The sequence below is a fragment of the Scyliorhinus canicula genome, chromosome 12, assembly GCF_902713615.1.
Source record: "Scyliorhinus canicula chromosome 12, sScyCan1.1, whole genome shotgun sequence".
In the NCBI taxonomy this organism is placed as follows: domain Eukaryota; kingdom Metazoa; phylum Chordata; class Chondrichthyes; order Carcharhiniformes; family Scyliorhinidae; genus Scyliorhinus; species Scyliorhinus canicula.
The window spans coordinates 21,587,616-21,606,078 of NC_052157.1; the positions used below are offsets into that span (position 1 = coordinate 21,587,616).

The 18,463-nt window shown below is 45.9% G+C and overlaps 1 protein-coding gene across 8 annotated transcripts in view; it reads right to left on the bottom strand.

Moving 5' to 3' along the window:
- Nucleotides 1-13,527: 13,527 nt before the first annotated feature.
- Nucleotides 13,528-18,463, bottom strand: part of sema6dl (sema domain, transmembrane domain (TM), and cytoplasmic domain, (semaphorin) 6D, like) — a 379,666-nt gene continuing 374,730 nt past the window's right edge. For all 8 annotated transcript variants that reach the window (XM_038813920.1, XM_038813918.1, XM_038813921.1 and 5 more), the window contains one exon: nucleotides 13,528-16,871. In XM_038813920.1, coding sequence (XP_038669848.1) covers nucleotides 15,559-16,871 — 1,313 coding nt within the window. In that variant the 3' untranslated portion in view covers nucleotides 13,528-15,558. The remainder of the gene's footprint in view (nucleotides 16,872-18,463) is intronic.

The window sequence follows — 18,463 nt, forward strand, 5'->3', positions numbered from 1 at the left end:
CAGGCAACATCCTGGTAAATCTCCTCTGCACCCGTTCCAAAGCTTCCACGTCCTTCCTATAATGAGGCGACCAGAACTGTACGCAATACTCCAAATGCGGTCGTACTAGAGTTTTGTACAACTGCAACATGACCTCATGGCTCCGGAACTCAATCCCTCTACCAATAAAGGCCAACACACCATAGGCCTTCTTCACAACCCTATCAACCTGGGTGGCAACTTTCAGGGATCTATGTACATGGACACCGAGATCCCTCTGCTCATCCACACTACCAAGAATTTTACCATTAGCCAAATATTCCGCATTTCTGTTATTCTTTCCAAAGTGAATCACCTCACACTTCTCCACATTAAACTCCATTTGCCACCTCTCAGCCCAGCTCTGCAGCTTATCTATGTCCCTCTGTAACCTGCAACATCCTTCCGCACTGTCTACAACTCCACCGACTTTAGTGTCGTCTGCAAATTAACTCACCCATCCTTCTGCGCCCTCCTCTAGGTCATTTATAAAAATGACAAACAGCAACGGCCCCAGAACAGATCCTTGTGGTACGCCACTCGTAACTGAACTCCATTCTGAACATTTCCCATCAACTACCACTCTCTGTCTTATAGCAGAGGAGCCTCTCGGCAGCAGTGACCATGACATGATTGAATTTTGCATTCAGTTTGAGGAAGAGAAGAGTGGGCCTAAGACCTGTGTTTTAAACTTAAAGACAATGGTATGAGGATGAAGCTGGTGTGATGATTGCAGGATTTTGGATATGTTTGATTGTAGACATTCATGGTTAACTAAGGAAGTTAAAGATAGTTTCAAGTTGAAAGAAAAAGTGTACAAACCTCTGAAAATCAGTGGTAGGTCAGACCCCTGCCGGGTCGGAGAATCGCCGGGGGGGGGCGGCGTGAATCCCGCTTCCGTCGGCCACCGAATTCTCCGGCACTGGAGATTTGGCGGGGGCGGGAATCGCGCGCGCCAGTCGGCGCCCCCCCCCCGGCGATTCTCCGGCCCGCGATGGGCCGAAGTTCCGCTGCTGTAATGCCGGTCCCGCCGGCGTGAATCAAACCACCTCCCTTACCGGCGGGACCAGGCAGCGCGAGCGGGCTCCGGGGTCCTGGGGGGACGTGTGGCGTTCTGGCCTTGGGGGGTGGGGTGCCCCCACGGTGGCCTGGCCCGCGATCGGGGCCCACCGATCCGCGTGCGGGCCTGTGCCATGGGGGCACTCTTTTCCTACGCGTCGGCCATGTCAGCCTCCGCGATGGCCGATGCGGAGGTGATCCCCCCCTGCGCATGCGCGGGGAGTCCCTTCAGCCCTGGCTGGCGTGGCGCCAAAGGCCTTCCACGCCGGCCGATAGGGCGCAAACCACTCCGGCGTAGGCCTAGCCCCTAAAGGTGCAGAGAATTGTGTGGTTCACGCCACTCAATCCTCCGGGACCCCCCGCCCCGCTGGGTAGGGGGGGAATCCCGCCCATTATCAGAAAGTTGGGGAAATTAGAGTATGTCAGAAAGGTAACTAGAAATATAAAAACCAAAAGCGAGAATTTCTTCATGTATTTAAAAACAAAAGAGTAACTGATGAGACTGTGAGTGTACACAGAGTCTGGGGAATTAATTATAGGAAATAAAGAAGTGTCAGAATTGTTGAAAAGATATATTCTGCCTTTTCTCTGTCCAGAAGGCACTAAATAACACTCAGAAAGACTTGTAAATGAAGGAGTGAAAGGGGTGGAGGAATTTAAAACAGTTACAATGACCAGGGAAAGAGCACTAAGAAAACTACTGGAACAAAAGGTTGACAGGTCACCAGGACCAGATGGATTTCATCCCAGAGTCCGAGAAGAAAGATGTAGGTTGAAAGATAGTAGATGCGTTGGTTGTAATTTTCCAAAATTCACGAGATTCTGGAATGGTCCCATCGGATTGGAAAAAAGCAAATGTAACTCCTCTATTTAAGAAAGGAGGCAGACAGAAAGCAGCTATAGGCCAGTTAGCCCAGCATCTGTCAGAAGGAAAATGCTGGGATCTATTATTAAGGAGGCTGTAGTATTGTACTGAGAAAATATTAATGCAAAGTCAACGTGGTTTTGTGAAAGGGAAATCATGTTTGACCAATTTGAGTATTGCTGAAAACAGACATATATAGTAGAAGCTTTTTGTTGTGCACTCATCAGAACAACTCGGAAGATTACCAAATACAAAGGGAACAACAATGTATACTGCATGAGAAGAGAGTGCTGATTTGATTGGCAAGTGGACTCTGATGGGTAGACACATTGCCATGTAGAGTGAACCAGTTAATTGGGGAGACACTAGCAGAGTGGGGCAGTGCTATTGTCATTGGACTTGTAATTGAGATCCCCAGGGTGATGTTCTGGGGTCCTGGAGTCGAATACCGCCAGGGCAGATGGTGGACTTTGAATTTAATAAAAGTCTGGAATTATAAGTCTAATGATGCCCTTGAAACTGCTGTTGATTGTGGTAAAAATCCATCTGGTTCACTAAATGTCCTTTAGGGAGGGAAATCTGACATACTGACCTGGTCTGGGTTCGACCCGGCCCTGGGTCACTGTCCGTGCGGAGTTTGCATATTCTCCCCGTGTCTACATGGGTCTCACCCGTACAACCCAAAAATGTACAGGGTAGGTGGAATCTGCCATGCTAAATTGCCCCTTAATAGGGGGAAAAAGAAATTGTGTATTCTACATTTATTTTTAAAAATGTGGTTCCGCGATCAATATGCCCTCCCGTAAAATCCAGGCCACAAGTGGTCCTGGGACCTGTGATCATAGGGATGTCTCAACATGTGCATGTCTTAATCTGATTAACATTCAATGGTAAAAATGGTTAGAAAGTCTCATTACAAGTCTGCAAAAAATTTTAAGTTATCAAAGTAATTTACTATATGTAACGTATGATTTGACGATGGTTTTGATGATAAAGCTGCAGCACTTCTGGGCAATCATATTTCCCTCAGTGAAACTGCGATCCTGGCTACGGCCCTGACTGAGATCAAAATATGATCCTGATCATCTTCCAACATTCCATCTTTGGACTTGTGAATTTGTTTTGTTGTTTCGTATATATTCTATTCACACTGATGTTCTTGCCTTGGAGCTTTGGCTGTTGATATCCAAGTGTGCATTTTACTGCTTAAGGACATGATACTCGCATTGACTTTGGTTAGCTGTTGGTCTGTCTCGTTCACCTTTCTCAATTTCCGCTGTGAATTCCATTGTTCATTGAAGGTTCTTGGCCAACTGTAGTAATCCACGGGAGGCAGGAGTTCCGTCACCACACCAATATTTATTTACAATAACGATATTACAGGAGCAGCTACAAACAGTGCTGCTAGCAGTCCAGTCAACTTAAGACTGCTCACAAAGCCTACACAGGTGATTATATGGGCCCCCTCAATGAGCTATCATTGAGGGAGCTCATAGTCAATTGGCCAACCAATAAAGCCAATTGGAGTTCATTACACCAACCATGATTAGCGGTAACTCACCTCCTGATTCCCCAAAGCCTTTCCACCACCTACAAGACACAAGTGGGCAGCACGGTAGCATTGTGGATAGCACAAATGCTTCACAGCTCCTGGGTCCCAGGTTCGAATCCTGGCTTTGGTCACTGTCTGTGTGGAGTCTGCACGTTCTCCCCATGTGTGCGTGGGTTTCCTCCGGGTGCTCCGGTTTCCTCCCACAGTCCAAAGATTGGCCGTGATAAATTGCCCTTAGGGTCGAAATTGCCCTTAGTGTTAGGTGGGGTTACTGGGATAGGGTGGAGGTATGGGCTTGGGTAGGGTGCTCTTTCCAAGAGCCGGTGCAGACTCGATGGGTCGAATGGCCTCCTTCTGCACTGTAAATTCTATGAAAAAGTCAGGAGTGTGATTATATTATCTCCTCTTGCCTGAATGAGTTTAGCTCCAGCAACACTCCAGAAGGTTGACACCATCCAGGACATAGCAGGCCGCTTGATTGCTACCCTTTCCACAAACGTTTACCTCCTCCACCACCGACGCACATTGGCAGCCGTGCATACCATCTACAAAATGCACTGCAGGAACTCACCAAGGCTCCTTTGGCAGCACCTTCCAAACTCATGACCATCACCATCTAGAAGGGCAAGAGCAGCAGACCCATGGGAACACCACCACTTGGAAGTTCCCTTTCAAGTCACTCACCACCGTGACTTCACTGTCGCTGGGTCAAAATCCTGGAATTCCCTCCCTAACAGCACTGTGAGTGTACCTGCACCATAGGGATGCAGTGATTCACAAAGTCAGCTCACCAGTACCTCCTCCTCGAGGACAATAAATTCTGGCCCAGCCAGCGAAGCTCTTGAATTAATTCTTAAACAAATTCTGGTGAGATGAGCACAATTGAACAGTGGTTGTTACTGGTGCCTGTGATTTCTGACCAGGAACTAAGGTGTAGACATACATATATATTGAAGAGAATTAAGTTAGAATGGGCATTGCTCAATCATAAGTCAATTCATAGCAATTGCTATGTGTTCTTCTGTATAAATATGTATTTATTTTGTGATTTATTGATGGTGATAAAGCCAGAGGACTGTTCCCTGATGCCTTTTGCTGAATGTTGCATGCCGATGGAATGCTAAGAGGTCTGGACTGCCTTCATAGCACTTGGAGAAGTAACAAATTTGATTTTACAGCTTTATTATTACATGTTAGAAAATCCAATTGTCTGAGCCTTTTGCACATCATGCAGCAGAAGCTAGATGTCCTGCAATTGAGAGGATTTCTTGGTCTAAAGGCTGTTCCTCAAATACCTCATTTTGCATGGTTACCCATTTAATATCATCAAACTAGATTTAGTGTTGGGTGTAACATTTAAAAATCTTGATTACTTTCGATAAATCATAGACTCCCTACAGTGCAAAAGAAGGCCATTTGGCCCATTGAGTCTGGACCGACTCTCTAAAAATGCACCCTACCTAGGCCCACTCCCCCGCCCTATCCCCGTAACCCCAATTAACCTGCACATCTTTGGACATTAAGTGGGAATTTATAATGGCCAATCCATCTAATCTGCATATCTTTGGACTGTGGGAGGAAACTGGAGCACCCGGAGGAAACCCTCACAGACACAGAAAGTGCAAAGTTCTCACAGACACCCAAGGCAGGAATTGAAACCAGGTCCCTGGTACTGTGAAGCAGCAGTGCTAACCACTGTGCCATCCAAATCAAGGATTTGGTGTTTCTTTGACATCAGGAGCGGGATTCTCCAAACCCCGGCAGGTCGGAGAATCGGCGGGGGGCGGCGTGAATCTCACCCTGCCGCTCTGACGCTGGCTGCTGAATTCTCCAGCGCCGGTTTTCGGCAGTCGCGGGGATCACGCCGCGCCGGTTGGAGGCCGTTGGCAGCGGCCCCCCCCCGGCAATTCTCTGGGTCCCGATGGGCTGAGCGGCCACCCATTTTCGGCCAGTCCCGCTGGCGTGAAATAGACATGGTCCAACCCAGCGGGGCCTGGCTTGGAGAGTGGCTAGCGGGGTCCTCTGGGGGGGGGGGGGCGCAGGGGGATCCAGCCCGGGGGGGGGGGGGGGGGGGGTTCCCATGGTGGCCTGGCCCGCGATCGGGGCCCACTGATCTACGGGCGGGCCTGTGCCGTGGGGGCACTCTTCCCCCCGCACCGGCCTCAGTAAGGCTCTGCCATGCCCGGCGCGGAGAAGAAACCCCCTGCGCATGCGCAGGAAACACACCGGCGGTTCTGCGCATGCGCCAGAACACGCCGGCAGTCCTGCGCATGCGCCAACTTGCGCCGGCCCGTGGCGGCCCTTCGGTGCCGATCGGCGCAGCGCCAACCCCTCTGCCGCTGGCCTAGCCCCCGGAAGTGTGGAGCTTTCGGGCGGTCTGACGCCGGAGTTGTTTGCGCCACTCTCGGAGCCGTCTTCGGGGCATCCCGCGAAGTGCGAGAGAATCCCGCCCCAGATGTTCATTCCTCCTTGTATCAACCCATTGGTTTCCTCCCATTTTACAGCCGAATATCAGTGGAAATTCTTACTGGAGTCAAAGGTCTAGTTTTCGGGTTGTTCGGATAATATGGATACAGAATGGGAAAGTGACGTTTTGGTAGACGAAGAATCATAATATTGCATGATATGGCAGACTCAAGGGACCGTATAGCTAACTTGTGGACTTATTTCATACATTCTTAAATGTGACATACTTTAGCATTTTTGTTTTCCTCATTGTCAAGTTTCTTTTCTTCTAAATGCAGTGGGTGAACTTGGCCACAGTTTAACCAGCACAAGAGCCCTTTTAGCATCGATTCCAAGTGCAAACACAGTGAGTTCTGGCAAACGGTGCAACTGGGGGCTTCACAATCAGGCCCAGAGCTGCCCTCCTGCAGTGTCCACGCATGTAGGCCCCCTTCAGCAAAGGTAAACGGATGCTGATGGAGAATGGGAACTAATCCTCTCATCCCTTCCCAAACAGGACATTGAGGCCTATTTGAGTGATGAGACCAGTGAATTTTGCACACAACAGTGATCGAAGCAGGGCGTCTTGCTAATCCGTATAGCTCAGTTACAGTGACAAGTTGTGATTTTTTAATCTCGGAATATGCAGTGTTGCAGTGCGTATTGCAGGTTTATAAAATTATTGGGTTTTTTACTGTGTCCAGTCACCTACCTTGAAAATGATGTACTACTCACAGTCTGTTCCGTAGATAGTTCCCCTTTCTATGGATAGTTCCCAATTCCTGAAACAATATTAATGCTACATTATGGTGCAGTTTTATTTGTTGCTTTTGTTTTTTAAACAGAGTGTTCATAGAGTTTTACAGCACAGGAAGAGGACTTTCGGCCCATCGTGTCGATGCCAGCCATCAAGCACCATTTTCCGACACTTGGTCCATAGCCTTGTATATGGTGGCGCTTCAAACGCCCATCGGTGCTGCTTACATGTTGTGAGAGTTCCTGCCTCCACCACGCTTTCAGGCAGTGAGTTCTAGACTCCCACCACCCTCTGGGTGAAAAAGGTAATCCTCAAATCCCCTCTAAACCTCCTGCTCCTTATCGTACCTTGCTTATTTACCCCACAACTAAGGGGAAACGTTTCTTCCTATCCATGTCCCTCATAATTTTGTACATCTCGTGGAGGGCCCCACTCATCCTTCTCTGCTCTAAGGAAAACTACCCAAGCCTCTCCTCATAGCAGAAACTCTCCGGCCCAGGCAACATCCTGGTGAATCTCCCCTGCACCCTCTCCAGTGCAATCACATCCTCCCTCTATATGGTGACCTGAACTGCACACAGTACTCCAGCTGTGGCCTGACCAGCATTTTATGCAGCTCCATCATAACACCCTTGCTCTTATATCCTATGCCTCTGCTAATAAAGGCAAGTAACCCATATGTCTGCTTAATCAACTTATCCACCTGACTTGCTGCCGTCAGGGATCTATGGACATGCACCCCAAGGTCTCTCTGGTCCTCTATACTTCCTAGCATCCTACTGTCCATTGTGAATTCCCTTGCCTTGCTAGTCCTCCCAAAATGTATCACCTCACATTTTTCAGGGTTGAAGTCCATTTACCACAGTTCTGCCCATCTGACCAGCCCGTCTATATCATTCTGTAATCTAAGGCTTTCTTTCTTGCGATTTACCACACCAAGAATTTTTATGCCATCTGCGAACTTACTGATCATACCCTGTGTCATGTGAGAGTACCTTTAAGAAATGGGTGTGTATAATTGGGTGTGGATATAAATATCTGTAGTGAGAGTACCTTTAAGAAATGGGTGTGTATAATTGGGTGTGGATATAAATATCTGTAGTGAGAGTACCTTTAATAAATGGGTGTTTATTACTGCAGTGATGTCAGAGAGTGGGTGGATCTGGGCTGTCAGCTTTTTACTTTCGTTTTAGGCTGTTTGCTGCAAGGTGTGTTTTCGTTTTGTTTTAAGTGTTGGAGCTGAAGCCAGACAGAGCAGGTGCACTGCTGATCTTTCTGCCCTGAAAGGACTATCTCTTGATCATTTGGTGAATTCAGAATTATAAATGTTCTCAGTAGTGAATGTAAACCTAATGTGCTTCTGTTAAAAGGTGTTTCCTTTGTCGTCTGGATGTTGTTTGGGAAATTATTAAGGATTACTTAGCGTTGTATTCTTTGGGGGTTGTATTGATGGTTGCTAAGATGCTCACTGTATGTTTTAAAAAGGTTAACTTGAGTTCGTAGAATAAACATTGTTTTGCTTTAAAAAATACTTTTCCATTTCTGCTCGACCACACCTGTCGAGTGGGCCATGTGTTCCCCATACCACAATCTATTAAAAGTTGTGGGTCAGGTGAACTCCATGCTACACTTTGGGGTTCTCTAAACCCTGGCTCATAACACCTGACATCTAGATCATTAATGTACACCACAAACAGCAAGGGACCCAGTGCCGATCCCTGTGGTACACCACTGGACACAGGCTTACAGTTACAAAACCCTTAGCTTCCTGCCACTAAGCCAATTTTGCTTCCAAATTGCCCTGGATCCTATGGGCCCCTACCCTCTTGATCAGACTTGTATACAGGACCTTGTCAAAAGTCTTACTGGAGTCAATGTAGACTACATTAACTGCATTACCCGCATCTACACACATTGTCACCTCCTCAAAAAATTCAATCAGATTTCTTAGACACGATCTCTCTGAGACAAAGCCATTAACTCTCCAAATGCCGAATAATTCTATCACAGTTTTTTTCCAATAATTTCCTGACCATGGAAATGAAGTGAAATGAAAATGAAAAGAAATGAGAATGAAAAATGAAAATCGCTTATTGTCACGAGTAGGCTTCAAATGAAATTACTGTGAAAAGCCCTTCGTCGCCACATTCCAGCGCCTGTTCAGGAAGGCTGGTACTGATAGACTCATTGGCCTAAAATTACCAGATTTTTCTCAGCTTCCCTTCTTGAATAATGGCACCATAGTAGCTGTCCATCATTCCTCTCACACCTTCCCTGCAGCCAGACTCCTCCCTTCCCTTACCTCACACTGCAGCCTATGATACATCTCATCTGGGCCTGGGAATTTATCCACTTTTAAGTCTGCTGGAACCGATAATACCCCCTCCCTCTCAATGCTAAACTGTTCAATTATATCCTGCTTTTTATACTGACATCATCCTCCCACATACTGGTCAAGCGTTCCAGGGTCCTACCATTCTGGGTTGTTAATAACATCACTTCTCTTCACAACAGACTATTTGAGTCCATTTGGGGTCCAAAGCCAGCACAATGAAGAGGCAGTGAAATGGCCTACCTCACGGATCAGTACTGGCCCCCACCCTGGTCAACCTGTACATAAATGACCTTGCCAGCCACATGTTCGTCTACGCAGATGACATCTGCTGTGCTTACCAAGCGAGAGATTCAATGACCACCTAAGTAAACTCTCTGAATCCTGTCAAAACTGATGACAGTCTCAAATTAAATGCTGCCAAAGCTGTACCAAAAACTGACTACTACCCTGACAATGCAATAAGTCACCAAGAACCTGTCTTCTATCTAAATGCCACTCTACACCTACCTGTCTTTGTGTCACTTTGGACTGGACACTTACCATCAAGCCACACCTCCAGAAAGTCTCAGCTAGACTGAAGACTCACAACAATCTCATCAGCAAACCAGCAAAACGTCTTGGGGGCCAACACCAGAACATTAAGAATCACCTCTTTGGTTCTCTGCTACTCAGTAGCTGAGTGCTGCGCTCCTGTCTGGAGGAACTCTGCACACTGCAAACTGATAGATATCCAGCTGAACGAAATCAAATGCATCATGCCGCAAGCACAGCACGATTGCTAGAAAGAGCTCACAAAAATCTGGATTGGCCACTGGTAGAAGATCAGCCACTCGCCCAGCAAACACATCAAGGCAACCTGCCTGAGCCAGGCGGCTCTGCTGATCATCAAATACCAATCTATACTAATCCCATTTACCAGCAATTGGTCCACAGCCTACTATGCCTTGCCGATTAAAGTGCTCATCCAGATGCTTCTTAGATGTTGCCAATCCCGTACCAGCTGAGAATTCTGAATTCTTGCTCGGTGTACCCGAACAGGTGCTGGAATGTGGCGACAAGGGGCTTTTCACAGTAACTTCATTGCCGTGTTAATGTAAGCCTACTTGTGACAATAAAAAGATTAATACTATATTACTTACCACCACCACCCTTTCAGGCAGCACATTCCATATTTCCACCACCCTCTGGGTGAAACAATGTTTTCTCAGGTCCCCTCTAAACCACTTACTCCCTCACCTCAAACCGACACCCTCTGGTCTTAGACATTTCTGCCATGGGGAAATGATTCCAACGATCTACCCTATCAATGCCTCTCATAATTTTTTATACCTCTATCATAACCCTCCTCTGCTCCAGCGAAAACAAAGCCAGCCTATCGAGACTCTCCTCATAACTGAAACTTTCCATCGCAGGCAACATCGTGGTGAATCTCCTCTACAGTCCCCTCCAGTGTAATCACGTCCTTTCAATGGCGCGGCAACCAAAACTGCACACAATATTCCACCTATGGCCTAACTAATGTTTTATAAAGTTGTACCAAGACCTCCCTGCTCCTACCTTCTATGCCCCAACTAATGAAGGCAAGCATTCTGCATGCCTTCTTCACCAACCTATCTCCCTGTGCTGCCACCTTCAGGGATCCATCGGCTTGTATACCAATGTCCCTTTGCTCCTCAATACTTCCCAGGGACCTACCCTTCATTGTGTATATCCTCCCAAACCGCATCACTGGACACTTAACAGGATTAAATTCCATCTGTCATTGCTCTGCCCAAAATACTAGCTGATCAATATCAGCCTAAGGTGATCCTCCTCACTGTGAACAATGCCACCAATATTCACGTCATCTGCAAACGTCCTAATTATACCTTTTACATTCACTTTTTTTAAATTTAAAGTACAATTCTTTTTTTTTTCCAATTAAGGGGCAATTTAGTGTTCACCTAACCTGCACATCTTTGGGTTGTGGGGGTGAGACCCACGCAGACACGTGGAGAATGTGCAAACTCCACATGAACAGTGACCTTAGGCCGGGATCAAACTCAGGTCCTCGGCGCCGCGAGGCAGCAGTGCGCCACCGTGCCGCCTATGCCTTCTACATTCACATCCAAGTTGTTAATGTATTTAACAAACAGCAAGGGTCCCAGCACCGATCCCTGCGGTATACCGCAGATTACAGGCTTCCGATCCCAAAAGCAACCCTCCACCATCACCCTTTGTCTCCTATTAACAAGCCAATTTTGGATCCAATTTGCCAACTTGCCTTGGATTCCATGGGCTCTGATCTTTTGGACCAGCCTTCCATGTGGGACCATGTCAAAGGCCTTACTGAAGTCCATGTAAATCACATCAACTGTGCTACCATCATCAATATGTTTAGTTAACTTTCATCCCTCCTCCCTGCAGTGATTGACTCCTTGACCAATATTGCAACCACCTCTTTTACACTGCCCCCCCATCCCATCTCGCCTGCAGACTCTTGCCCCAGAATATTGATTGAGTCATTGATTGAATCCTGCCCCTCCCTTAACTATGTCTCGGTGATAGCAATAACATCATACTCCATGTGCTAATCCACACTACATCCTGTATGCTTCAACCGATGCCAATGCTTATGTAGTTACATTGTATATCTTGTGTTGCCCTATTATGTATTCTCATGTATTTTCTTGAATTGTTTAATTCCCTTTTCTTCCATGTACTGAATGATCTGTTGAGCTTCTTGCAGAAAAATACTTTTCACTGTACCTCGGTACACGTGACAATAAACAAATACAATCCAATCTCAGTTCATCAGCCTTGCCTGTCAGGCTCCTTGAATTAAAATAAATGCCACCCAGCCATGCGATGTTCTCCTGTGCCACAACATCTCTCTTTACACTGCCTTCCAGACTTAGCTTTTCTTCGATATTTGACTGTGCTTGTACCCCCAGTGGCCCATCCCCCTGCCAAATTAATTTAACCCCCCTCCCCAAAACAGCACTTGCAAACCTCCCTGCGAGTGTGTTGGTCCCATTCCAGTTATGGTGCAACCCACCCGATTTGTACCGGTCCCACCTTTCCCAGAAACAGACCCAGTGATCCAGGAAACAAAAGCCCTCCCTCCTGCACCATGTCTTCAGCCACGCATTCATCTGCTCTATCCTCCTCTATTTTTATACTCACTAGCATGCGGCACTGGGAGCAATCCAGAGATTATAACCTTTGAGGTCTTGCTTTTCAATCTGCCACCTAGCTCCTGAAATTCTTGCTGCAGGACCTCATCGCTCTTTCCATCTATGTTGTTGGTACCAATGTGAACACTGGCCTTCCCCTTCAGAATGCCATGTAGCTGTTTAGTGACATCCTTGATCCTGGCACCAGGGAGGCAACACACTGTCCTGGAGTCACGTCTGTAGCTGCAGAAAAGCCTGTCTGCATCTCTCAGTATCAAGTCTCCTACCTGTTGCTCTTCCACTCTTACTCCTCCCCCCAGAAAAATGGTTGAGTGAGGGGCTTTCCTAACTGCCAGCGTTCATCTTATTGATGGTCACCATTTCCTCTCTGACTACGCTTCCTTAAGCTGTGGGGTGACCATGTCTAAACACGTGCTGCCCATGAACCTCTCAGGCTCGCGGATGCGCCGCTGTGCCTCCAGCTGATGCTCAAGCTCCGAAACCAGGCTCTCAAGCTGGTCAAAGCAGTGACACTTTTGCAAATGTGGTCATCCAGACTGCATGGAGTGTATAGGAACTCCCACATACAACATGCTGTGTTAAGCATGGCACTGAGCTCCCCAATCATAATAATCTTTATTGGTGTCACAAGTAGGCTTACATTAACACTGCAGTGAAGTTACTGTGGAAAGTCCCGAATTGCCACACTACGGCACCTGTTCGGGTACACAAAGCGAGAATTCAGAATGTCCAATTCACCTAACAAGCACATCTTTCGGGACTTGTGGATGGAAACCGGAGCACCCGGAGGAAATCCATGCAGACACGGGGAGAACGTGCAGACTCCCACAGTGACCCAATCTGGGAATCGAACCCGGGACCCTAGTGAAGTGAAGCAACAATGCTAACCGTTGTGCTACCGTGCTCATTCTTACCTTAGATTTGTGCGAACTTGCCACTACTTGCCAATTAGCTCTCTCCCTTGCAGCCTTTACTCCTGCAGCAGAGCAAGACCACTCTCTGAAAATTAATAAGTTCAATATCAAAAAAAAACACTTCTTTACCCTTTCCACCTAATTCCCACAGTGCTCCAAATATCGAAACACACACTCGCTCAGCCTGGCTGTGCCTCACTCAGGATGTGCTTTCTCCCAACTGCTCATTTTCCTTAAAACATCTTTGTGGACATTGTGGAATCTTCATGGAATGTACCATCAACAAATTTGTCGCTGGTTAAAAAAATTGTCTTTAAAAAAAAAGTGTGAACTAGCAGGCATCGAGTGAGTGGAATTCTGAAGTGGCGTGAAGTCCCGAAAGAAATGAAAATCAATAATTCATTGATTTTGAGATGGTTTTTTAATCTGCAGCGATGATGCAATTCTGGAATGATGACTAGTGGTATATTTACAGAAGAAATGATGGTAATGCGCGTAGGAACAGAGAATTAAATATTCCATTTGATTCTTTTATTTTGACTTTACATGCGGTGTTAAAAACAAAATGTATGTAGTTATGTACACTTCCACAGTACAAGTTTACAAGGGTTTTCTATACATGTTACTTCAGAGGACCATTATACGACAACAACTTTTTTTTCCTTTTCTGGGTTAGCTTGCCAATGTACCATAAAGAGAACCAATCTGGGTTTACCTTAACACAAGTGTAGTTGGTGAATTTAAATGTAAAGGTAATACAGGAAGTTGAAAATGGCAATGTAAAATTGAGCATGGGCTCAAATTGCAATATACAGTGCAGCATTGTTTAACTGATTTGGGCTCCATTTTTAAAATGACCTTTGGCCAGAATGGGTGCAAAATTAATATTTTAACTTTGACAGCGTTGAAATGAAGTTTATCCCACTGGCTACAAAAGGAATCTGCAGCGTCATATCGATTTGATTACCGTGAGTGAATTATACCACTTTATCCTGGACACTTCTACCTTTCATTTGATACAGTTAGTATTTCAGTCATGCAGGTCGCCCCTGCGGTCAATGTCAATAAGAAGCATGGGTTACCTGTGCATGTTGGTGCGTTTACATACTTTAAATGTGACACACACCAGTTCACTTAAAGTAAATTTTTCTCAACTAATGCTACCTTTTTAAAAAAAAAAGCATCCTTCGTTCTTGTCAAAAACTGCACAGTGGAATGTTTACCAAAATTGGGGTGCAATCAAATTTTGATGACTTGCCTTTTCTTCCACCTCTCATTTAAACGGCTGCATGTCACCTTTACATTTTAGGCTGTGATTTGATGTATTTGATTTTCTATGAAACCATTTAAAAACAAAATACAACTGGCACACTGGAAAGTAGCTTTTCTGTTCAAGAACACTTGACAAGATTTCAATATCAATGATAATGCTAATTGAATAAGGCACAAGATGCACAGAATCCAGGTGAACACACATAGACTATTTACAGAACAGTGTCATTACCTGCATGACTCTTCAGGGTGCCCTATTAATCACATTTAAACACTCCTTAACAAAGTGCACTATCCTTTATCTTGTACACTGCCCATCTCTGTGGCAGGGCAGCTTCTTGTCTACAGATTGCACTGACCGTATGAATTTACAATTATTGGTGTAAGCGTCGAATGTAATGGATGTTACATTTGGTTAAGCTATGTGGACACCATCTAAAAGAAAATGGCCGTAGACAGGTAGCTGCGCTCAACACAGTGATATGGTCCGAGTAAATCTGTAGTAGGACAGGAAGGTACAGGTCAACTTCCAAGAGTTCAGTCGTGCTCAGTAAATCAGGCAACACAGCGTCAACAGCTGCAACAAGAACCATTAAGTGCATCCTAGTCTGTGTGGCTTACACAGCATTTATCTGTGACGTTCGGAGGGATAGCCACAAAGTATTTGTCTTTGCTACAATTTGGGCTACGGTGGCATTTTGTCAAACCAAAGCACAGTTGATGAAATCAGAAGTTTTATGAAAAGTCATGAAACGTCTGTGCAAGCAACAAGACAAATGTGGGTTCTGTCATTGAGTGTTCACATTTAATGGGAAGACAATGCTCAACAGCAGTGAAAATGGAACCATTGTTCAAGTATTTCCTTGAACCCTTGTTCAAGTATTTCCTTGTATGTTGATGCTTCAGCTAATTTCACAGGATAAATTCCACGTTGCACTTCTCCAAGGCTCCACATCTTAAAAGTAATACATTCTGTATTACACAGCATCTCCCTCGTGCAGCAGGAGAATGTTCCTGCCTTCAGTCTTAATTAAAGATGCCATTTGAGGAAATGTAGCTACTTTGGCCACTTGTTTATGTATCTATCAGAGCATAGTCACTGGTAGTTTAAGCAATATTGATCTTCAAGTCCTTCCACATCACATTAACTGAGGAGTGGATACTCTTAGTAACTGTACTTGTGTAGTGGTTTGACTGGAGTTGTGGGTTGTCCGAATGATGGTTTTGGTGGCACATCTGGTTTAATGGATGGTGTTCTCTTTATTCCTGATCGAGGCAGTGTACCATTGCTTGTGTAACTGCTCTGGCGGGACAAAGAGCCAGGTTGTGGTTGAATAACAAGGGGAGTACCATGTACAGAATCCATTCTCATGGGGGGTGCCGGAGGGAAGTACCCTCCCCTATTAAAACTGGGATGTCTTGACAACACAGCTCCATTTAATGAGGTGATAACATTTTTGGGGAGTACGGATATTGAATGCCTCTGTGAAGAATTTCTTGGGTAGCCCCGCTCTCTCTCTAAACTTGACAGTTGGATGTTTGAAGTTGTCGGAACATCCACCCTCTTAGTTGGGCTGTGCCTTGGTAGAGTAGAAGAAGGAGAATATAGTGAGGCCTCTCGGTTTGGAACCTTGGGCGGCATTTCGACCATTTTGGTCATTGAGTCCAGCATTAAACTTTGACGAGTCATAGGGACGTCTCCCAAAATAGCTTTAGGATTGCTGCCACCTTCATTGAGGTGTTTCAGAAGGTCGTTTAGTGTGTTTCTTGCCTCAATAGCTCTTCGCTGTTCTTTCTTACTCGAATGACCAGTGATCGACATTTCTATGTTCTGTACTTTTCTTTCAGCTTTGTGTGCATTAGAATTTGAGAAAGACATGTTGTAGGCATGGGTAGCATTGGGAAGCACCACTGCACTGGGTATTTGACCACTGTGGTTTATAGGTGAATGGGGAGGAGGACTAGATGGGATAATTTGAGGACTTTTTAAAGGCGATTCCTTTCTTGCTGCATTGATATTGTTCTGGGCTTTCTCCCACTGGTTCTTGATTGGTTGAATACTTTTCTGTTGAAGCACTGGTGTAGACTCGGGCGTGGGCAGCGCCGCCAGTTCTGGAGGTTGCCCGTGGCTGTCCACAATCATGGACTTTGCATCACCACTGGGCGGTAGCTCCTTGCCATTTGATAGCAAGTTGGTGTAAAGCTTAGGGGTGTCAATATTTTGCGGATATTCCTTGACTGGGCTGTCAAACAGTCCATTAAACTTTGTGAAACTTCCACTTGAATCAGTGCAGGACTGTGCGGATTCGGCATCCTTGTTCATCTTCCTGGCTTTACGTAAGTAGGTATCACGGTGACAGTACACAGCGATCCCGGAAATGAAGGCCCCCAGAACGAAAGCAGCAAGAACGCAAGTGATCAGGACATTCATGTGAACCATCTGGTTAGCATCTCCAGATTGCACCTCCCATCGTACACCTGTAACAAATGGAAGGATGTCGAAACATTACTGAGTGTTTCCACGTTGCTGATTCCTTCTTTGCTAAGAGTACATTGGAAATTGAAAGTGCTACAATAAAACAAAAATGCCCTGAAGCACTTCAGGACAGAAACCTATCACTATTTTGTGTTTTGTCAGAAGTCAGATATGGTGACATTTGCTTTCAGTGATTTTTAATAATTGAGATATTGATTTTTTCGGCACAGCTTGTGTCTGAATTCTATAAATGATTTATTAGACATGGATGAAGCAACAATTTGCACCTTAATGAGTGAAGAAAGTTCCTTCATTTAGGATTCATTTAAAATAATTATTTTTACCCCAGCAGTATAAATGAGTAAATCCAAAATGTATTACTGATTTCTCTCTGCTGTTGCAAGATACTTTCCCTACGTCCAGACAAATTATCCATTTCCAAATTGATAGCAAGTACACGGCAATGAGTTTAACGTTTGAAACTGCATGTTTAAATGAACTGATTGGATCTTCAAACCATTCTCATAGATTTATTTTGTTTAATTTTAATATACTGTCATGCTCGCGGAAGGCCAAATCTAGAATTTTTACTGCTGGCAATATTGATTAACAAACATTGCTTTGAAGGGTATTTTCCTACATTTACATCCTGAGAAGGGGTGGATTGCGGTCGATAGTTTGAGGAAAGATGCATTGCATAGAATTTACAATGCAGAAAGGGGCAATTCAGCCCATCAAGTCTGCACCAGCCCTCGGAAAGAGTACCCTACTTAAGCCCACGCCTCCACCCTATTCCCGTAACCCAGTAATCCCACCTAAACTTTTTGGACACTAAGGGCAATTTAGCATGGCCAATCCACATAACCTGCACATCGTTTGACTGTGGGAGGAAACCGGAGCACCTGGAGGAAACCCACACAGGCATGGGGAGAATGTGCAGACTCCGCACAGACAGTGACCCAAGGCAGGAATCGAACCTGGGACCCTGAAGCTGTGAAGCAACAGTGCTAACCACTGTGTTATCATGCCGCCCTTACCCAATTCTTACTCCTTAGGTTTCCATCAGCTTTCCCCACCCCACTTCCCAAACCCCGCTTCCAGTGATAGCAGTCCATGCAGTCAATGATAACTCTGTGCCATGGCGCATCTCTATTCCTTTATACCACTACATTGTGGATAAAAAGGAAGGAGGGGATTGTAGGCGTGGAAGCCAGGTGAGTCCAGGAGGTTAGTTCTTTATTTTCAAACACCCTTATCCACTCCTGTAAAGTCACTTTTGTAGTGCTTAGATACTGGGGGGATTCTCCCTTTTGGGGACTAAGTCCTCACGCCCGCCGGAAAACGGGTGAAAATCACTCCGGCTTTTTACTTGAAAGTCCGGGGTGATTCTCCGTTTTCCAGGGGGCTAGTAGGGCCCCGGCGTGCGTCGCGCAGCTCTGGCTGCCGGTGAGGCCCTGCTGTCCAGACCGCACAGCCGTGCATGCGCACGGCGGCCCACTTCGGCATGGGCTCCGCAGACATGGCGGACCCACACAGCGGGCCTGTGCGGAGGACGGTAGGTCCCCCCCCCCAGACGCGATGGCCTACCGATCAG